At 41.2% G+C, this 23,239-nt stretch overlaps 1 protein-coding gene across 1 annotated transcript; it reads right to left on the bottom strand.

Annotated features, from left to right (window-relative positions):
- Nucleotides 1-1,390: 1,390 nt before the first annotated feature.
- Nucleotides 1,391-19,442, bottom strand: LOC308073648 (NADH dehydrogenase [ubiquinone] 1 alpha subcomplex subunit 10, mitochondrial-like). The gene is made up of 10 exons (XM_080412672.1): nucleotides 19,295-19,442; nucleotides 12,846-13,014; nucleotides 11,247-11,462; nucleotides 11,025-11,111; nucleotides 10,412-10,533; nucleotides 7,465-7,544; nucleotides 6,987-7,041; nucleotides 6,042-6,127; nucleotides 5,391-5,499; nucleotides 1,391-1,621 (listed from the first exon to the last, which is right to left on the bottom strand). Exons 1-10 carry the CDS (start codon nucleotides 19,370-19,372, stop codon nucleotides 1,553-1,555), a joined length of 1,071 nt encoding a protein of 356 aa, XP_080268798.1. The 5' UTR covers nucleotides 19,373-19,442; the 3' UTR covers nucleotides 1,391-1,552.
- Nucleotides 19,443-23,239: the final 3,797 nt, after the last annotated feature.

Raw genomic sequence — 23,239 nt, 5'->3', positions numbered from 1 at the left:
ATTTTAACCTTTGCTTAAAACTGATTGGTAGGGCATCAGTTTTAACGCTACGGACTAAGGCGAGGTGAGTCTTTAGGTACATTTTGTTTTGACATAAACCCTGCCTTGTGAAAACAAATGTCTTTGTTCCAAGTATCAGCGAGTGAAAAGGTATCTTCAAGCCAATAAATGGAAGGATAAGTAACTCCAGCATTGAGCTGAGTCTTTTAGCAGGGGGTCACATTAGCAGTCATGAAGTACTGTACTAGTGACTAAATGGCTTGTCTGATGTAGTTACAAGGAATACAGCAGCCAATTACCAATACTGAGGAGTCAGCTAACAGCAGATTGGGGAGTATAGTGAGACTCTTGTAAAGAGAAAGATAGTCCTGTACTCACTGCATTGAGCATCGTCCAAATCACTTTTACATTGATTATATATATATACATATTATCACACATCAGGGGAAAACAAGCCGGCAGAACCGTGGCTTTCATTCTTGACTTGTGACAGGTCCTCCCTCCTCACAACTAATCGTTTGGTCCTTCTAAAAAAAACATCACTGAAATGATTTAGCCACTTCCAATCTGGCATGATCCCTATTTTGTCCTTTGATAGGCGAACATTTACAAAAAGATTAAAAACCACCAACATTGCCTATGTACAAGCATTTTTTTGCAGAGGCTATTAGTAGGCCTGATGTAGATCATCTTGTTTCATGCATTATCATCAGATGTCCACCTCAATGTCGTGCAGCCACGCCCTCCTCCCATCAAAGAGGCCGTGATTGTGTGGTCAGCAGTCTGCTCAAGCTCCCCGCACTCGCATGCTGTTCTGTACGCCAGGCCCCACTTCTTCATAGATGTTTAGAAGCAGCCAACCCCAGTACGCAGGCGGTTCAGCAGGGTCCATTGCCGTCGTGGCAGGTCTTCTCCTTTGAGGCCATCTTCAGGGTGTAGCGAGATGTAGCGATATTAATAATTTTTTTCTCTTCTTCCTGCTCCTTTTCGCCCATGGGTGTATTTAGACTAGATGAATTGTTGTTCTTTGATGGGAACTGTATTGTACTGTGAAACGCCACCATGTGCGAAACTAAATAAAATGAAATGAAAATAGCCGATCTACAAGCTCACAATGCTGTGCGATAGTACACGTTGTGAGCTTGTAGATCTTCTATTTTTCTTTTCTTTTTGGTAGGAAACTAAAAAGAAAATGGGTCCCCATTTGTGGTCTACTGATCTACTGTACACTTAAGTGTGAACCTATTGCCATCGGATACCTAGCAAACAAAATGTTGTTCAAAACTCACTTATATCCTGAAAAGGATATAATTCATGTCATTTTATGACACAGGCAACAGTGAAGAGCTGCTAGAATGAAAGAAAGAGCATTACAGAGTTTTTTCATTTTAGTTTTTTAATACATACGTGTTTTATTTATTTAGGATGTACAGTTTCTCCTTGATGCAGAGTATGGACAGAGAGGTCAACAACTAGGTCAAATGCAGATTTCTCTGCCCACAGGGCAGACTGGAACAGGTGCTCAGATTCATTTACAGTCAGCAGCACACCTTTATTTCAGCCAGATTAATTTGTCCCCAATGTCGGCATTGTAGCCTGGTGCGTACTTCTTTCCAGGAAGCTACAGGAAAAGAGAAAACACATTGTAGGCAACAAAGTCATATGGCTAGACTAGGTATAAAGTAAGACTTAAATGGAAGGGGCAAGACAACAGATCTACAAGCTCACAACCCGCCACGATGCAACGCATTGTTAGCTGGTCTCGCTATTTTTGCACGACACCAACTGGTTGATCAAATTAATCGAATATAAAACAAATTGCATGTTTTTGCATCGATTCATTGATGTATAAACAATATTTTTTTTATACAAAACTCATTTATTTGATTACCGTAATATAGCATCAAAATCTGTTCAACCACTTTAACCCCTATATATATATATATATAGAGATTATTTGAAAATACGCGATTTACAATCTCACAATGCGTCGCAATGCTATTTTCTCTAACCCTTGAAACATTTTAACACTACAAATCTTGTATGGGGGTCCCTGGCACAACATATTTAGATTGGGGGTCCATGGACCATGGCCAATTGCAAATTAATTTGGGGGCCCCTTGACATCAAAAAAAAGTTTGAGAACCACTGCATTGCATTTGCCATGATGAGTGTTTGGCAAGTGAAGGGTTATTCTCAGAGTAATCTCTCAAGACAGATTCAGAGCTCCGCAGCTGAATCTGTCGGCAACTCCCATTACAACGTGTCGAGTTGTTATTAGGAATGAAGACAAAGGAGCACCACCGGAAGAGGTCGGCACGGGGAATTGGGCGGTGCCCCCAGAGGCAAATTAAAAAAGATTTTGCCGATGGGTTCCCAGATTGCTCTCAGAGTGACAAGATCAAGAAGTTTTTTTTTCCTTCTCCGTATTATGCCTTAAAACAAAACGTTTGGGCTCTCCAGCCTTCGTCAAGTCTTAGCATTAAGTTATGTTGTCAACCTAATTGTAAAACTCGGCTCGCCGTAAAGTGAAAACAGGCTTGGTGGGTTCAACGCTAGGTAGTTTTTTGTTTCCAAAACGCCAAGACGGATGGCAGGACAGAGTCGGGGTGACGGGGAGCAGCCAGACTGTCCATCACTCTGTCAGTGATGTGGCTTCACATTAGCAGTAACTCATAACATGCTGTTTGCCAAGGGCCGGGCGAGTGATGGACCGTACGGTCGGCCCGCGGTGACACGAGCACTTTGCTCCACTATTAGTCTTCACCGTCATCGCACAACCCCGACGATGGATGGGTCTTGAGTGGCTCCTTCTTCAAAGCTTAACCCATTAAGACCGGGAACGCATCTTGTGTCATTTTAAGATTTCTTTGGGCTATTCAAAAATAGCAGATATACAAGCTCACAGCGCGGCACCGAGTGCCGCACTACGAGCTTGTAGATCTGCAATTTTTGAAAAATCGTGCAAATCTTTGAATATATATATATATATATATATATATATATATATATATATATATATATATATATATATATATATATATATATATATATATATATATATATATATATATATATATATAGAGAGAGAGAGAGATTTTTTTTAAGCGAACATTTGTAACTCAAATCTTTGCTTCTGGGGGGTCCCTGGAACAACATATTTTGAGATGGGGCTCCGCGGCCAAATACATATAATTTTGGGGGTCCTTGACATGTAAAGGTTTGTGTACCACTGATTATAGCAACATACGTTTTTTTCAAAAAACTGTAAGGATTTAGAAGACATTTGTAGAATCCCCAGAAGCAAAGATTTGAGTTACAAATGTTCGCTTTAAAAATAACTTTAAAAAGATTTGCAAAACTTTATGATTTAAAAAAAAATAGCAGCTCTACAAGCTCGTAGCGCGGCACCGAGTGCAGCGCTACGAGCTTGTAGGTCTGCTCTTTTTGAATAGCCAAAGTATAAGATAATGGTTAAAGTAGTTAAAATCTAAAATGACAGATGCGTTCCCAGTCTTAATGGGTTAAGGGAACAGGGGGGCGGCGGGCTTCTTAAATTAGATAACTGTTAAAAGCCTGCCCGAGTGTCTGTGGATTATCCATTAGAGCCATCTCCACAGGATTTATCACCTGGCTGACTTCAGATGTATGTAGTGGGGAGAGGGTACATTTTGGGTCAGTCGAGCTGAACTTTTATACCCGTTTGCGGGGGTGTTGACTCTTCTAGAGTGTAATCATCTCTTCATTTACGTTGTCTAATGGCCTGTTGAGTTAATCAGCAGGCAGCTATATATAAAGCAGGAGGCTGACTTCGGGTTCAATGTCCCACTATATGCATTACTTAAGATAAATTATTTTACACTGTGCATTCATTTGCATTTCAGTGTTTTAATTGCATTTCAGCTCAGCCTTTCACAGAATAATTCTGATGGCACTGAATAATCTTTTTCTATCGATTACATTTGTGATTAACTCATTTTGTTGGGGGTCCTCAACAAATAGGGCTGTTGTGTCTAATGCGCGTTTTCCCTTCCTAGACATGTAATGCAGTCAGACGTACAATATTTGTCTTTGAAATGTAGTGGAGTGAAAGTCATAACAGTATCCAAAAAAATACACACTCAAATAAATGTACTTAACTAGAGTACTCGAGTAAATGTACTTTGGTCCACCACTGTAAACAGCTATCCTGTTGAGAATAAATTGCCTTTTGTTGTGTTGTGTTACCGTTTCCACGGTGACTCACTGTCAACACCAGAAGGTACAGACGGAGAGAAATTCAGCCCGAGTTCTCATAATATCACATACCCCCCCCCCCCCCACTGAAAGCCCACGCCGCGTTCTTCCTTCTTTTCTGCCACAATCTGCCGCCGCACAAAATGTCAGGTCGAAGCCTCCTGTAGCACATTTACGCTGTGTGATTTTTTGCAACTGGGGTATAAGACAAAAACTAGACTCCAGTCAATAAACCCAAAAGGTCAGAGTCTCTGTGTTGTCCTGCAAGACTGATGATACCGACCCCCCCCCCCCTCCCGCCGAATATTTCACATCTGGCATTTGCAAGTCATTTCATATTTCAGCAGAGGGGAAAGGATCCGCTCCTTCATATTGAAAAACGGCTGGCGATGCTGTATGATGACTGCCATAGTCATGGAAAGAGTGCATAGCATATACATATTCATTATGAGGACGGAAGTAATAGAGAATGAAATGTGACACCTCCCTACCCACACGTGTGTATTGTATAACTCAATAAACCCCCAACCATTAGTTTTTGAATGCTTTATTCTACAGTGTAGAGGAACAGCAAACCACGGCCAGAGTGGAGCCATTAAAGTGTTTGTATGTATGTAACATATGTATGCATTTGGCCCCCATCTGAAAGTATTTTGTGCCAGGGACCCCGCATACAAGATTTGTGTTCTTATAATGTATCAAAAATATTAAGACATTTACATTTTTTCAACATTGTTTAAACTGATTTTCATGCCACTTTACCATATGATGCCCAATCTGTATGATAGAGTATGTTAATACAATACAACTTATACATTTGGGGTGGTTGTATTTTGTTTCCCTGCTCTTCTAATGAGACATTTAGATTAGATTTAGATTAGACACAGGGTCTGACACAGATTCAATCTATCCCCTGAGCAAGCAGGCAGGGCTCTATTAGCTCAAGGGTAAAAAAAAAAAAAGAATTCAGGACCTGCGCAGGAAACCGGGTTCAAATCCGGGGTAGAAGAGGACATTTACATAGTGCAGCTTTAACTAGTTTTGCTGGGGGACCCCCTGGAACCTTCTCCAAGGACCCCTGGGGGTCCCCGGACCCCACTATGAGAGTGGCTGAGCCCCCCAAGTACGGCCGCTTCCCCCCCTTCCCCACATACCGATCTGTAAGCGTAGTAGGCCTCGTCGAATTCGTGAGCCCCGACGGTAATTTCTGGCAGGAACTTTGGTATGCAGACGAGGTTCGACACCTTCTGCTTGTCTTCCACCCTAGAGGAGCGAGAGACAATCAGGCAACCTTGATTAGAAATATTGAAAAACCGAGGTGTGTGTGTGTGTGTGTGTGTGTGTGTGTGTGTGTGTGTGTGTGTGTGTGTGTGTGTGTGTGTGGTGTGTGTGTGTGTGTGTGTGTGTGTGTCAGAGGGGTTCAAACACAGATAGAAACAGTGCAAGATTAGCGTTTCAACACTCGAGCGGTTTAATTAATTGTCAATGCATTGCATTTTATTCCCCGATGACTCAAAATAACAGGCAACTGGATGTCTGATAACATGTCCACCACCACGGAAACCTCATATGTCCAAAACTGTTACTTTTCAGGATTCAAATTCAAAAGTAGCAGATCTACAAGCTCGAAACGCATCGCTTCGCGCCGCGTTTCGAGCTTGTAGATCTGCTACTTTTGTGTGACGCTGCAGTATGATCAAGTAGGGCATAAATGTAAGAAAAAAGTTAGAACATCACATCCAACAATGTGATGGATGTGACTTTTGTGTTGGAGAAAAGGGTGGTTCATTGGTTTGAACACTCACAGCATCCTCATGTAATGGTAGGTGACGTCGTCCTGCTCCAGCCAAGGCCCTTTGTCGAACTTCAGATACTCGATGTCTTCTGCCACCTGCCAGACACAACATAGAAAGTAGGGCTGTCACCATCTAGGGCTGTGACCATTACAAATTTAAGTTGACGATTGTCACACAAGTAATTGCGATTAACGATTTTATTGTGTTTTTGGCATTGGACATTGGAACATATGAATACAATTTCACTTTTTAAATCATTCAATACGTGAACGCATCTGTGTCATTTTAGATTTCTTTGGCATTTTTTTAAAAAATCGTGATAATTTTTTTGCTAATCTTTGAATATGTATATATTTTTAAAGCGAACATTTGCAACTTAATCTTTGCTTCTGGGGATTCTACAATGTCTTCTAAATCCTATTTTTTTTCTTCTTTTTTCCTTATGTTGCTATAATATCAGTGGTTCTCAAACTGTTATCATGTGAAGGACCCCCAAATGCCCCCCCCCCCCCTCAAAATATGTTTGTTCCAGGGACCCCCAGAGGCAAAGATTTGAGTTAAAATGTATACATATTCAACGATTTGCAAAAATTTTCATGATTCTTAAAAAAAAAACAGTAGATCTACAAGCTCATATGAGCTTGTATATCTGCTATTTTTTGAATAGCCAAAGAAATCTATAAAATGACACAGATGCGTGCGTTCCTAGTCTTAATGGATTAAATAATTGTGATTATCTCAAATAATTGCAATTAGGCAATTATGTAATAATTGTGACAGGTCTATTCAACATCATGACATTTTGCTAGACGATTAAATTGTCGTTCGAAAATAATTGCAATCCAAAAATGTTATTGTATTTTTTGGCATTGCACATTGGAACACTTCGTTTTGGAAAGAAGAATTGCACAGGGCCGATATGATAAATAAAGTTGTCACTCGCTGCGCTCTTACCTTGTCAATGTCTTGTGCTTGGGTTGCATCATAAGCCAGCAATTCTGCACTTTCACTGCAAGAGGAAATAAAATGCTTATCTGTACTCACATCACAGTTATATCACAGATATTGTAAAATGCTGTAAATATCGCTTGTTGGTCCCATAAATAGAAGATGCATAACTTCAGGCAGAATCCATATCTCCATATCTCATCTTTTTTCATACTATGTTGTATGACAGTGTCACGCAAATGTAGTGAATAGACAATCTACAAGCTCACAAAGCATTGCGATGCGAATAATAATGTCATCCCACCACTAGATCTAGATGTCGTCTCTGTCGGGTGGAAACCTCATTATGTCCACTACTTTTGACGCTTTTGTGTGACGCTGTACTCTGATCAAATAGGGCGTTTACGAAAAAAAATAAAAGTTCAAATACGGAGATGAGAGGTTTCTGCCCGACAGCAAAGATTATTTTTCCTTCCCTCCTCACCTGATTTTGGGCAGGAAGGACTTCTTGTAGGCGTCCTCAACGCTCTTCAGATACGCCAGAGGCACATTCTGAAGATAAGACTGAAATAAAAAAGTTATTAAGTACCGGTACCTCTTATAAATGGTGCAACATAAGGAAAGCTGCTTTCCTAAGAGCTGTGGATTCATTCGGTCACTTCTTTGTGCTTAAATGTAGCATCACCTTGAAAGGATATTTAACTCAAATCTTTGCTTCTGGAGGTTCCCTGGCACAAAACATTTTTCAGATGATAGGGGTGCAAAATACATATCATTTGGGGGAAAATGTTTGAGAACCAATGACCTAGTGTACTCATAAATTACACATTACACCTCAGATGTAAACTACAAAATGCTAAATAAAAAAAAGACAATATGTCCTCAAAAACAGTTTTCTTTTAAAATATTCCGAAGGCAGAGGGCTTGAACCCAACAGCTTTCAGGAGAGCCTAAACATAACTTAGTATAACCCAATAAGACAGAGAACGCATCTGTGTCAATTTAAGATTTCTTTGGCTATCCAAAATTAGCAGATATACAGTACAAGCTCGTAGATCCGCTATTTTTTTAAAAACGTGAACATTTGTGCAAATCTTTGAATATATATATATATTTTTAAAGCGAACATTTGTGACTCAAATCTTTGCTTCTGGGGGGGGGGGGTCCCTGGAACAAAATATGTTTTAGATGGGGTCCTCGGCCAAATACATAATCATTTTGGGTGGTCCTTGACATGAAGAAGTTTGAGCACCACTGATATAGCAACACTCTTTGTTTAACTACTTACTAAAAAAGGCTGTGTCTTGGCTCCTAAGCACTTATTTTTTAACAATGAATTTTGGTTGTGCACTCAGAGCCAGAATTCCATAAATAAGCATGGCACTGAATGAGTTAATGGGTTAAAAAAGCAGAACAGTGAAAAGGAGCTTGTCATAAGAACAGAGTTAAAAATGATCCATGGCATGGATCCAGCGCCCAAGGTGCAGATTATACCATGCTGTGGATTAGAGAACGATGCAAATCACAGGGCTAACACATATATGCATTTGTTACACAAGTACATACTGTACTGCAGCTCCACCGACACGGTTTCCAGTAAAGGTTCGGTGATTATCTTGAAAGAGGGGATAATTTCCTGGGGCATAATAATTACATATACTATGTATATTGGGTGCTAATGACTGCCAGGCTCTGTGAATCATATTTCTGCCTGCCTGCCAAGTGTAAGCCGGTGAGACCCTAAATGGGCAGCACGTGTAGTAAAGCACAAGAAAGAAATGAAAATGAGCCTAGTTAGCTAGGAAAAGAATCCTCAGCCAAGGATTTGTTCCTTTGTTTTTCCCCTTCCCCCTCACACAAGGCCCAAGCAGGGTTAGGCTGATTCTTCACATGTCTTCTAAATCCTAACAGTTTTTTGAAAAAAAAATTGCTATAATATCAGTGGTTCTCAAACTTTTTCATGTCAAGGACCACCCAAAATGATATGTATTTGGCCGCGGACCCCCATTTCAAAATATTTTGTTCCAGGGACACCCCCAGGAGCAAGGATTTGAGTTACAAATGTTCGCTTAAAGAATATATGTATTCAAAGTTTTGCACAAATTGTCACGATTTTTTAATAGCCAAAGAAATCTTAAAATATATTTATTTTTAATAATCAATGAGTCTAATTAAGCACTTCTTTGTGCAATGGTGGTGTAAAAAAAAAAGCTATGAGAAAATAGCCAATCAACAAGCATCGTGACGGGTTGTGAGCTTGTAGATCTATTTTCACTTTTTTTTTTTATCAGAAAAAACATAATGGTGATATTTATTTGAAGTCATAGTCATAATTTCCATTCATACTCATTCACAGACCAGTTAATCGCTAATTGGGGAAACTATTCAGCAGTTTATTTACTTAATGGAAAAGTGTCAACATCCAACTGTTCCAGGATAAGGTGTTTTACCAGGTGTCTGGTGAATTAACCACTTGAGCCCCATTATATACTTGGGCTATTCGAAAATAGCCGTTCTACAAGCTCACAACACGCTGTTTGAACATTTTCACTTATAATAATGATAAACCCAAAATAGAGGCAGGGTTGATGTGGGTAAAATAACAGGCAAGAGTTGAATACCCAATATCCTTTTTAAGGCAATTGTAGCAGAAAGGTATTCTGTAGAAGTCAGGGGGTGGGCAAATGTGTTACATTTAACATTTTCACAGTTTCAGTCCCTTTCCCTGTAACTAATGTGTCACTGACAACAAAATAAACATATCTTGGGGTGCAAGCCCTGCCTGCACCAAAATATCTGGCTTATGTTGTCTTTATGTAAAGCCCTCTGAGACTGTAAGAGTGATTAAGGGCTATACAGCTGAATAAGACTTGACATAAGACATATTATGGAATTTTGACCTTGATTGAGACCTTGACCTTTGACGCAAAATGCAATCATCTCTTCGGGGCAGTCTACTGACAATTCCCACCAAGTTTCATGAACATCTGCCCTTCCTTTCTCATATCACTTTGTTCACAGACAGGGATTGTTTAGAGCAGTGGTTCTCAAAGTGGGGTTCCAGGGGGTCCCCAGTAGAAGTAGTTAATACGGCATCACAATCATTTTAACCACTTTATCCATTGACATGTTGGTCATTCAAAAACAGCAGATCTACAAGCTCACAGTGCGTCACTTCGTGCCGAGCTTGTACACGTGCTATGTTTGAAATTATTTTCAATAACTATACATTTTTCAAACACAAATCTTCTCTTCGGGGGGTCCCTGGCACAAAACATTTTAAAATGGGGGGTCCGTGGCCAAATATGTATCAATTTAGCGGTCCTTGACATGAAAAAGTTTGAGAAACTACCATATATTACTATAGTAAATATTACAATACCCTGCCATGCATGCGAGCCTGGTAAATAAGCAACAGTATGTCTCTTTACCTTTCCACTCGCTTGCAACCTCTTCTGCACCTCTTCAACCGGCGTGTCCACATAGATGACTGCATGTGGGGGCAGGAACTCACAGATGCTGATGCCTTTGATCTCGTTGTAGTGTTCCACACCTGCAGTGGTGGAAAAAAGTACTTACATGTTTTACTTATGTGTATAGGGCTGAAGTGGTTACTGTACATTATGTCATGTATATCTACAAAGTTACTAGAAACTTACGTTTCTAGTAAAAGTATTTGCCTCCGAGGTGTAGTAGAAGTAAAAGTACTGAACATTGGAAATACTCCAGTAAAGTAAAAAATACCTAAAAACTGTACTTAAGTACTTACAGTACTTAGTTACTTTACACCACTGGTTGTACACAAGACAAACCACACTAACCACATGAAGACCCTAGCCTCACTATTCTGGGCAAGTTATAAAGAATCAAGGTGGTTTATTTTGTCACTCACTCACTCGTACAGGTGCAAGCAGCGGAATGTTAGTGTGGGATGTTTTGCAAGACTGTGTGTGCTAACAACAACAAAGTGTGTAATAAGATGACAATAGAGATACGGTAATACTGGATTGTTTTTAAATTAAATTTAAAAAGTGCAATACTCACACTGCTTCCTGATGTAACCCTGTTTGTACATGGCCTCCAAAAAAACAATGTCACTGTAGGGAGACCGCTCCAAGATCACTCCTTGGCCTACAACCCAGAATAAGATGGAGGGATGTTATTTGAAATTTATTTTCTTAACACATGGCCCCGTTACAAAATGTCCCCCAAAAAAATTGAAAGAATTTGAAAATGTATGACATTTTTTTCAACATGGAAACTCACCCGTGGTGAGTAAATGTTCGATGGCATCAGAGTACTGCAGCAGTCTCATGGTGTACATCCACAGCTGCAGCCTGTAGGAGTTCCCGTCGGCAGCCTTGGGGTCCGTGTAGAACTTCTCCAAACTGCACATCCCGTTGAACCTGAGAGACAGGGGCTGTTTCTCTCCAGTCATCTTGTCGATGTAGAACGCGTCAGCCTCGGGCATGTAGAGCATTCCTAATGACAATCAATCAATCAAACTTTATTAAGGACACATGGTCCATAGCAACATAAAATAACATACAAAAACAACAGAGGCGGCCAAATTTATGATTATCAAATTCATATACAGGCTTACACGCCGCCAATGGTTTCACATTTTAGAGACAAACCTGACCGAGCTCAATAAAGGGTTATTCAGGATTAAACTTTTGCTGTTGGCATAATCAGACAGCCTACACATACATTTGTACATGAGGTTCCGCAGTACAGCGGAGCAGGTGGGTACACCGATACTGACGAACATTCAGCTTGCACTGCTGCATCGTGGCACTTTCAGCAGCAGTCTCGTGCCATCATTATACGCTACATTGAGTTTCTGCATGCTGCTCTTTCTGTAGCGCCGCCACAAGTGGGCAGTATTCACCTGTTTCCTAGGCTGTGTGTTTTCCACTTCCTGTCGATTTCATTGGATATCATTGGTCATCTGACCAGTTTCATTGGATTTCATTGGATCAAATCGACAGGAAGTGGAAAACACACAGCCTAGGAAACAGGTGAATACATAGGTGTACAAAAAGCTTTGAATAGTGTGGACTTCACAGAAGCTGAACACATACTAAACTTACGAACAATCATGTTAGCCTGTGCATATAACATTCTACGTTGTCTGTAGGTGTCCCTATCATCAGATAGGTCATTTGTCAAATAATGGCCTAAGTACTTGACCTCGTCACAGACCTTAAGGGCAGTACCAGACAGAAGAAAGACAGGAATGACAGTTTACTGTCTTCCCTACTTCTCATAATCATGATATTACTCTTCTTTGCATTGAAAATAATGTCAACAGTCTGAGCCATATTGAGAGCAGACCCTCAGTAACTGTTGAAGGCCAGCACAGATGAACCCCCAACGTTAATTTGATTATGTATGTATGTATGTATGTATGTATGTATGTATGTATGTATGTATGTATGTATGTATGTATGTATGTATGTATGTATGTATGCATGCATGCATGCATGCATGCATGCATGCATGCATGCATGTATGTATGCATGTATGCATGTATGTATGCCATGCATGCATGTGAGTGAGTCACAGTAGGACTTAATTTGAAAGTTCATGCATTGGCTATATGTTAATTGATTAACTTGTCTCTAGATTGTTTTGCACAGATAAACTCGTCTATAAATAAGTCTGATTCACTAGTACTACTAGTGTCAGATATTATGCTGATACCGTAGCAGTAAACTGTTACCGGATTTAAAACAAAATACTGTGCATATACTCTGTACTAAAGAAGTAGAAGAAAGTGCAATAGTTTCATTTTCTGCCCACAAAAGTAACTTCAAGTTGCCTAGTAACTGAAAATGTAAAGTAAGTGTGTGTTATTATTACCAAGTTTGTCTGCCAGCTTCTGAGCCAGTGCTCCTTTCCCTGAGGCCAGGTTTCCATCGACGGAGATGATCTTGCTGGTCTCGTTGAATCTGGGTGTTGTCCTCTCTCCCAGGACGTAGGCCCACCAGCCATACTGCAGACTCCTCGCTGAGCTGGTGTGAATACCAGCCTGAAACACAACAACACAAGCCCTGTTGATAATGTGCAGTTAAGCCGATTCTGCAACTTTTTCATGTCAAGGACCCCCAAAATCCGACCCCTATCTCAAAATATGTTGTTCCAGGGACCCCCAGAAGCAAATATTTGAGTTAAAAATGTTTGCTTTAAAAAAATATTCAAAGATTTGCACACATTTTTACAATTTCTTAGAAATAGCAGATCTACAAGCTCATAGCACGGCACTCGGTGCCACGCTATGAACTTGTATATCCAGGGATTAGCTGTAGGCGGTGCTCAGGGGGTCGGCGACCCCTTAGCTCTGGCGCTATGGGGGCTGGGGGCTCGCACGTGCTCCACGAGCACGCACCTGTAATATTCTCACAGAATATGCTGGTATTTGATACCACACTACCATCTAGTGTCTGTTCCTATAGCCATTGTGATTGGTTGATACAACGCACGTAAGGGGTGTGTCCCCAGGTACAGGGTCAGTCTGTGGAAGTCAGCCTTCCTGATAACATGTGAATGCAGCGGTCTGAAATAAAGCCTATACTAAAGCACGTCGTCGTCCTGGATATGATTGTACACATTGTGCAAGACTTGTAGAACACAAGACATGGTGTCAGAGTAACCCGAACCCGAAAAAGAAAAAAAAAAACGAAGAAAAAAGACGAAAATGGACGTCGCTGGAGTACCTTCACCCCGAATGGATTGGGACGCGAGCAACCTGCCCGAAGCATGGCGTAAATTCAAGTTACATGTGGATTTAATGTGCTCTGGTCCTTTCAAGAAAAAGAGTGAAGAGGAAAAGTGCAGCTACTTGCTCCTTTGGATTGGAGATAAGGGCCGGGATGTTTACAATACATGGACGCTCACTGAAGATGAACGTAAGCTATTGAAAACATACTACGACCGTTTCCAAGCATATGTAGAGCCCAAAGTGAATGTGATTTTCGCTAGATACAAGTTTCATGAGAAAGTACAAGGAGCTACTGAGCCGTTTGAACAGTTCGTGACAGAATTGAGACTACTTGTTAAGGACTGCAACTATAACAATAGTGAAGAGATGGTACGAGACCGTGTGGTCTTTGGGATTAATTCACCAAGAGTGAGAGAGAAGCTACTCAACGTCGGATCCGATCTAACTTTGGATAGAGCAATAGACATTGCCAGGACTCATGATATGGCACAAGCTCAGCTCAGGAGTTTTGCTAGCAGCAGCGCCAGCCCGCGCGAACAGGCTGTTCATGCTGTGAGTCGGCAAACATCAAAGGGTGCTACGTGGAAACCGCGCCAAGAATGGACAAAGGGATATCCAGCGCAATTCCCCAGGAATCCCCAGGAGGGCGACAGAGGCCACTCTAAACCCTGTGGATACTGTGGAAACAAGCCTCATGGATATAAGGACAGTTGCCCAGCAAAAGGCAAGCAATGCAAGATTTGCAACAAGTGGAACCACTTTGCAAAGGTGTGTCGTTCCAAAACAAGCAAAGTGCACACAGTAAGTGAAATGGATCAGGACCAAGATGCAGACATTGATGGTTTGTTTATTGATGTAGTGACACAAGGAAACAACACCAAAAATACAGAGCAAGCCTATGCAAATGTACAAGTTGGCCCAAATAAGACTGTAGTTCGTTTCAAATTGGATACTGGTGCTGACACAAATGTCATAAACCCAGATGTATTCAGATCTCTAGGAGTACAGGATGTACTTGAGCCTTCATTACGCCCACTCTATGGCTATGGAGGTGAGCAACTCAGTGTTAGGGGCAAATGCAGCATAAAATGCCAGTACAAGGACATTAACTTAATGTTAAAAATGCATGTTGTGGACACACGTGCACCCCCAGTGCTAGGCTTAAAAGCATGTCTGGACTTTGGACTGATTAAACTCATACTGTCTGTATCTGGTAAGCCAGATGTGTCAATTCTAGATGAGTTTGCAGATGTTTTCACAGGAATAGGACTATTCCCTGGTGAATGCACCATCCACCTTGACCCCGATGCAACGCCTGTGGTCCACCCACCAAGGCGTGTACCTATTGCACTACGTGACCGTCTCAAGCTGGAGCTACAAAGCATGGAAAAGCAGCAGGTCATTGTCAAAGTGACAGAACCGACCGAATGGGTCAATTCAATGGTAGCAGCAGAAAAGCCACGCACAGGCAAGCTGAGAATATGTCTCGACCCCAAGGATTTGAACAAGGCTATCAAGAGGCCACATTATCCCTTGCCCACTCTCGACGACATCACAGCTAAGCTGGCAGGAGCCTGCTATTTCAGCGTCATGGATGCCAGGTCAGGCTACTGGGCGATTAAGCTCACAGAAGAGTCGTCCAAACTGACCACCTTCAACACAGTATTTGGGCGATACAGGTTCCTCCGCCTGCCTTTTGGAATAGTATCGGCCCAAGACGAGTTTCAACGGAGAGTCGACGAGACCTACGAGGGTCTACAGGGAGTCACCGCCATAGTGGATGATGTCCTAATCTTTGCTAACACTAAAGAGGAGCACGACGAGAACCTCCGTGCCATGTTACAGCGCTCTAGAGAGCGAGGAGTAAAACTCAACCCAGAGAAAAGCACCATCTGTGCCACAGAAGTCAGCTATTTTGGGCACATCATCTCAAAAGATGGAATCAAGCCTGACCCAGCGAAAGTCAGAGCCGTGAGAGACATGGAACCACCTAAGGACAAAGGTGAGCTCGAAACAATTCTTGGCACGATAAACTATCTGTCAAAATTTGCCCCTATGCTCGCAGACATTAACGCTCCCCTGCGTCAACTGATGAAGAACTCAAGTGAATTCGTATGGGACGCGCAGCAAGATGTAGCATTCAAGAAAATGAAAGAGCTGATCACACGTGAGCCAGGCCCAGTCCTCACATTCTATGACCCCAGCAAGGAGCTCAGACTCCAAGTGGATGCATCAAAATATGGACTTGGTGCTGTCTTACTACAAGAAGGAAAGCCCATCGGCTATGCATCAAAATCACTCAGTGACAGTGAAGTGAACTATGCCCAAATCGAGAAGGAGCTATACGCTATCTTGTTTGGATGTAAGCGTTTCCATCAGTATGTCTATGGACGCCACACCATTGTGGAAAGCGACCACAAGCCACTGGAGTCTATTATGAAGAAACCGCTTGCAGCAGCGCCACCGAGGCTACAGAGGATGATTCTGCAGCTGCAGCGATATGACTTCACCATCATCCACAGACCAGGCAAGGACATTCCTGTCGCAGACACTCTCTCCAGGAAGTCACTGTCTGACCAGGATAACAGTCTCAGAGAAGGTATGGACATGCAGGTGCACACAGTGTATAGCAACTTACCTGTCAGTGACACAAAACTAAAAGAAATCAGAGCAGAGACTGAGAAAGACACACAGCTCATGCTACTGATAGACACGATCAAGTCAGGCTGGCCTGAGGAGAGGAGAAGTTGTCCTCAGAGCATAGCCGAGTACTGGAATCACAGAGGTGAACTTTCTGTGATGAACGACATCATATTCAAAGGGGAGAAAATCATTATCCCTACCCCACTGCGCACAGAAATGTTATCCCGAATACATGCAGGTCACATGGGCATGGAAAAGTGCAAGCTGAGAGCCCGTGACATCTTATTCTGGCCCGGGATGAACAAGCAGATAGAGGAGATGATTGGAAAATGCCCCACCTGTCTCACATACAGACCTTCTAACACCAAAGAGCCCATGATGTGTCACCAGATCCCAGATAGGCCATGGCAAGCAGTGGCTACGGATCTGTTCACTTGGAACAACGACAACTACATCGTCACTGTAGATTATTACAGCCGATACTTCGAGCTGGATAAGCTACACAGCACCACGGCATCCGCCGTGATTCACAAGCTGAAGGCAGCCTTTGCCAGGCACGGCGTTCCCCAGACTTTGTTTTCTGATGGTGGCCCCCAGTATAGCTGTAGGGAATTTGAAATCTTTGCCAAAGAATGGGAGTTTACGCATGTCACTAGCAGCCCATACTATCCCCGCAGCAATGGCCTCGCCGAGAAAGCCGTGCACATTGCCAAGTCACTCATGGAAAAAGCCAAAGCTGATAAAAGAGACCCCTACATCAGTCTTCTCGAATACCGTAACACACCCGTGGACAACTTCAAAACACCAGCCCAGCTGTTCATGAGCCGTCGTCTACGCTCAATCCTGCCCAACACCCACCAGCAGCTTCAACCAGAGGTCGTCAGCCACGGTGATGTCTACACCAGGAGAGAACAACAACAGCAGCATCAGAAGAAGTACTACGACCGATCAGCCCGCCCGATGACATCGCTACAGCCAGGACAAAGCATCCGACTCCAGCAGCATGGCTACTGGAAACCAGCAGTCGTCATCAAGCCAGCTGATACAAGCAGATCCTACCACGTACGTACTACCGAAGGACGGGAGTACAGACGAAACAGATTCCACCTACTAGACACAAATGAAGCACACAGTGATGAGGTGAGCTCAGATGAACATTACACCACACCACATGCCCCACAGGCAGCAGGTGACACCACACCTCCCACTGGGACTGTCCCTTATCAGACAAGATCCGGACGTACAGTCAAACCTAGAAGTGTTATGGACTTGTAGGTAAAGTCACACAAGGACTGAGTCAGTTTCATGACATTAAGGCATTGTTAAAAAAAAAAAAAAAAAAAGGAAGAAAAGAAATTGAGCCTGTGAAATGTCACTGATTGTATGGACACTGAGTTATTTTTGTTTGTTGTGGACATTATTGATTTGCTACATTTGAAAGTATTGTGTTGCATACGAAAGAAAATAAACTTGAAATGTATGGTCTGTATACTGCATATTTGGTTTACAAAGATTCTGCCTACTGATAACTGAAATTGAACATTTCTTTGTATGTATTTTTGAAGTATTGCACTATGCTGTTTGGTCTACATTATATTATTTTGCTATTAATACTAGTTTGTTTATTGATACATTTCACCTAGAACTATACTGCGTAAGTTTTTCAAAAGAAGGGGGATGTAATATTCTCACAGAATATGCTGGTATTTGATACCACAATACCATCTAGTGTCTGTTCCTATAGCCATTGTGATTGGTTGATACAACGCACGTAAGGGGTGTGTCCCCAGGTACAGGGTCAGTCTGTGGAAGTCAGCCTTCCTGATAACATGTGAATGCAGCGGTCTGAAATAAAGCCTATACTAAAGCACGTCGTCGTCCTGGATATGATTGTACACATTGTGCAAGACTTGTAGAACACAAGACAGCACCGTCAGCGGCGGTCTTTAACACCTTAAAGTTTAAACAATAGCCTCTCAAGGTTCGCGCCGTCAGCGGCGAGCCGTTCTCAATAGCCTCTACCTGGCTGCTTTGCATAACATTAGGCTACTGGAGAAAAGCCATGGACTTGAATTGAATGTGTGAGACAACAGTCTCTGCACTGCAGAGTGTGAAGGGGATCGCTTAGCAGAGGAACCAGTTCTCTGAGACAAGACAAAGACAAGTTGTCTGATTATTTTAAGTACTTATGCGTGGGTGAGTCAATGTAAAGGGCTTTTATATAAAACTAAAAAGGAAAATAAAATTATTAATTAATTGAAAGAAAAATAAAAACAACAAATTAACAATGCAACTAAATAACAAGAGATAATTACATTAAACATCACATGTTGAATACAGTATTTCAACTAGCACTGAGCTGATCGGTTATGTGCACATGAGTGCACGCACGTGACGTCAGAAAATAGAGCCCCCCTAACGCAAAAATCCACAGCTCATCACTGTGTATAGTATATTATCTGCTATTTCTAAATAGCCAAAGTATAAAATAATAGTTAAAGTGGTTTGTTAAAAAGGTTAAGGAATCCTAACCGCTAGACCATATAGGAAGTCATGCTATCATACGGGTCCCTTTTTCTATAACACTGTTAAGCTCGTGGAAAAGCACAGATATTGGACAATGTAGTCCGAGTTTAGGAGATATATTTGACTAAAACACACTAATCATGGATGTGAACTATATAGGACTATAAGCTGACTCCAAGTCGCTGCAATTAACTATTGGGTGATCGGAGTGCACAACACAACACACTGGCAGTGTATTATATAATACATGAAATGTATGTATAATATCTAATATCACAGCCATCCTAGGACTATTGTTATGGTTAGTATTAGCATGTTAGCATGTTGCTATGATGACAACTGTAGCCTAGCTCGTCCTTGAGGATTTCCTCATGCCCTGAACCGTAAACCATGTTGTCACTGTGGTGTACGGTAACGGTACCTTGTGTAAGGTTGTCGTCCCCGTTCTGAGAGCCTCTGCTCCGGACGGGACGAGCAGCCGGACCAGCCTGAGAGCCATGATAGTTCTCTGTCCTTATGAACCAAACCTGACCCGAAAACTAGCTGTCAACCTCCTCCTCCTCCAGGCTGAGGCGCGATCGTTATACGTCACAGCCTGGTCCTTCCTTTCTGTAGCCTCGGTCTGACTCACGAAATATACGTCACAGCATATGCATCTCTAGCCCTGATACATGACTGTCAGTCCTGGATTAACTTCAACTTGGTGTTTGCACTTTCTTTATTTACAGCCCGTACATCTACATTAAACGTTCATATTTCAAATATAAAGTTCTTACCCCATGGCCACGGACGTTAAGATTATATACGGGTCCTCAGAAGTACCCGTATCTTCCGTATTGTTCAATAAAAAGCATTTTAATCCGATCCGTGGCTATTTTGTACATAGGATTATAACATATGAGTGCAATACACCTCCCAACCAATAGGGTCGCGTAGTTGAATCGATCCAAATTGTCTCCGATACTTTCAACCATGCGACACTAATGGTTGGGAGGTGTATTGCACTCTGATACATTACCAAAAAAAAAAGAAAGAAAAAAGAAAATGGCCGGCGATGGGATTAAAATGCTTTTTATTGAACAATACGGGAGATACGGGTACTCATCGCGGTCCGCATCGCCTTGTAACATCCGTGGCTCGGTGGTAAGCACTTTATATTTGAAATCTGAACGTTTATGTTTATGTGAGAGATGGCAATGTGAAAAAATCGAACACAACTTTAGACCAGGGGGACTCGGCACCATGACTGTCATGGTATGACAGTCATGTTTCAGGGCTACTCCTGATCCAACTCCAGCGTTGCCCGATCATAAACCGCACATAGAAATATATTCCAGACTTCCCATTAGGTTGCTTTTGGCTGTTTGAGCAGTTTTATTTATTCTTTTTTTTGGGAGCTCGTGTATGATGTCATCTGAGTTCATCAATTTAAAACGATTATACAATGATCCGAAACATTAGGCTAAAATCATGATGCCATAGATCTTCGTGTAAAAACAATAGTGACACCGATATAACAATATTTATGCCATCGATCATGGTCAATAACATGAGCGAGCCTATCAATAATGTGAAAACATGGTATTTAATACAAGCAGAAAACAGACAGAACTACTGTCTAAGAGAGGAGGGCCTGTTTGCTATGTGTGGTCTTCACCAGTAGATGGTGCTACTGATTCATCTCACTGGTGTCAGGGAAGGGAAGGCCTCAGAAAGGCATTGACCAGCTGCAAAGAATCAACTAGTTGATGGATACCCCTGTCTCTGTGTACCTACATGCAATGTACCATATAATGGAGGGAATGCACAATAGTCTCATAAAATTCATACTAAAAAGAAGCAAAGCAACTACCCTTTTCCCCCTTGGTTTTCTCTCCTTTGTACATATAGTGTTTTGTATTTGTTGAGGACATGTATTATTGTGTATTCTTGTATTCTGTGTGATTAATTGAATACATAGGGCCACAATGGAAACCAGACCCCAGGCATTTTTTTAGTTATCCTATAATAGCCTTTGTCTGTGTACCTTGTGCTGTTTACATTTCTGACTAATAAAGTATTCAGACAATCATTCAATAACATTTTCCAACTCAGTAACACACGCCAACAATTAAGCATTAATGTCAGGGTGTGCACCCCAAGGCATGCCTGGAAGTTTTTGTGCCCCCCCCCCCCCCCAGTTCCGTCTCACGCACTAGCCCAAACGGTCCACAGGGGGGTCCGTAGCTCTCTTCCGAACATGAGAGCCACTGGAGCGCGATGTGTGGACTGTTGTTGTACTTTAGTACAAGCAGAGCACCAGGGGCATGTGGAGGTCACAGGCTCTCTCTGCTGGCAGTCAGAGAGGATGGGGAGCCAAGGAGGTGCAATAAGCCACTCTTCCACCCTACTTCTTCAGCTTCAGTTCAAGTTTACTGTCACCAGTGGTGTAAAGTAACTAAGTACATGTACTCAAGTAGCCTACTGTACTTAAGTACAGTTTTGAGGTATTTGTACTTTACTTGAGTATTTCCTCTACTCCACTACATCTCATAGGCAAATGTTGTACTTTTACTCCACTACAATTATTTGAAAACTTTAGTTACTAGTTACTTTGTAGATTTGGATTATTATTACAAAACATACATTAACCACTTCAGCCCTAAATACATTTTGGCCATTTGAAAATAGCAAATCTACAAGCTCACAATGCGTGGCATCGTGACGCATTGTGAGCTTGTAGATCTGCTATTTTCTCTGTTACAAGTAAAAGTCTTGCATCTACATTTGAAAACTTGTGAAATGGGACATTCTGCATAATGAGTACTTTTACTTTTGTACTTTAGTTATATTTGTATACCAATACTTTTGAATTCCGGACTTTTACTTGTAACAAAGTATTTCTACATTGCAGTATTGATACTTTTACTTAAGTGCAAAATGTGAGTACTTTTTCCACCACTGACTGTCACATCATAGCGGCTTAAATTACTGTCCGTACAAGCTCCAGCGATTTGCAGTTACAACATATAGTAATAATACAAGTAAGACGCGCGAATAATAGAGAAAGAATCAAAGGGAAAAAGTCAGATAACAGAATGACAATACAACCTACATAAGGTGCCTGATGAAAAATAAGTATAATGAGGCAGGCTATCACAGTCAACAAAAAAGACATTACTTTAGCAGCTGATATCAAACATTGTCACCTTGCTAAACTAATGGCCTAAGTAATTTTTTGAGGAAAATGATATTTTTGCCTAAGTCAGCTCCTCATGACACTGGCCACCTCTGGTAAAATCGCCCATCTCCTAATTGAAAAGGATCATGCTGTTCACTCCCCTTTTAGTATAATGGCCTATCTCCCTAGTGTGACTTAGGCCAAAATAGGCAATTTTTTTGGCCTCAAATTATTTACTGATTTAGGCCATTTAAAAAAAAATGTTTGGCCCAAGTCAGATTTAATCCTATTTAAACCTATTTAAATCTCTTATGTTACATAACTGACAGACAGTGTTATTTCTATCATAATTTGTTATAAACATTTTGGGTGAAATGATTGAGAAATATCATATAGTTTTGTTTGAAAAACTTTAAAAAATGACATAAGCCATTAGTTTAGCAAGGCAACGACATGTTGGTGTACACATGAATGATATTGCCCAGCATTTAGTTTTTATGCACCACATATCTGGAACAAACTCCCAGAAAAGTGCAGGTCTGCTGCCACTCTTATTTCTTTAAAACACAACTAAAGACCTTTCTGTTTGCCACTTACTTTCTATAGTTACTTTTCTTGTATCTTTTTCTTTCTCTTTTCTTGCACTGTTATTGTGTTACTTCTTTTGTTTTATGCATCCTAATGTCATTGTATGATTGTGTTTCCTGTATTTCCTTTGCTTGGCTTGTTGTTGAAATGTGCTGTACAAATAAAACCAGTGGTGCAAAGTAAGTACATCTACTCAAGTACTGTACTTAAGTACAGTTTTGAGGTATTTTGTTTACTTTACTGGAGTATTTCCAATGTTTACTTCTACTCAACTACATCTCAGAGGCAAATATTGTGCTTTTACTCCACTACAATTATTTGAAAACTTTAGTTACTACTACTTTGTAGATTCTGATTATTATTACAAAACATACAGTAACTCTAAAAAAAATCTACAAGCTCCGCATTGTGAGCTTGTAGATCGGCTATTTAAAAAAAAAAAAAAACTTGTGAAATGGGACTTTCTGCATAATGAGTACTTTTACTTTTGGTACTTTAAGAACATTTTGATGCCAATACCTTTGTACTTTTACTCAAGTACATTTTTAATTCCGGACTTTTACTTGTAAAAGAGTATTTCTACATTGCAGTATTGATACTTTTACTAGTACAAGTAAA

Source organism: Gymnoscopelus braueri (assembly GCF_963280865.1).
Source record: "Gymnoscopelus braueri genome assembly, chromosome: 18".
Lineage (NCBI taxonomy): Eukaryota > Metazoa > Chordata > Actinopteri > Myctophiformes > Myctophidae > Gymnoscopelus > Gymnoscopelus braueri.
This window is presented reverse-complemented; position numbering and strand designations above follow the sequence as displayed.

Coding starts and splice junctions, on each gene's coding strand:
- LOC308073648 (XM_080412672.1), bottom strand. CDS start 19,372: ATGGCTCTCAGGCTGGTCCGGCTGCTCGTCCCGTCCGGAGCAGAGGCT. Junction 11,463..12,845: donor GAAGCTGGCAGACAAACTTG/GTAATAATAACA, acceptor GATTGTCATTAG/GAATGCTCTACATGCCCGAG. Junction 10,534..11,024: donor GGGTTACATCAGGAAGCAGT/GTGAGTATTGCA, acceptor CCACCACTGCAG/GTGTGGAACACTACAACGAG.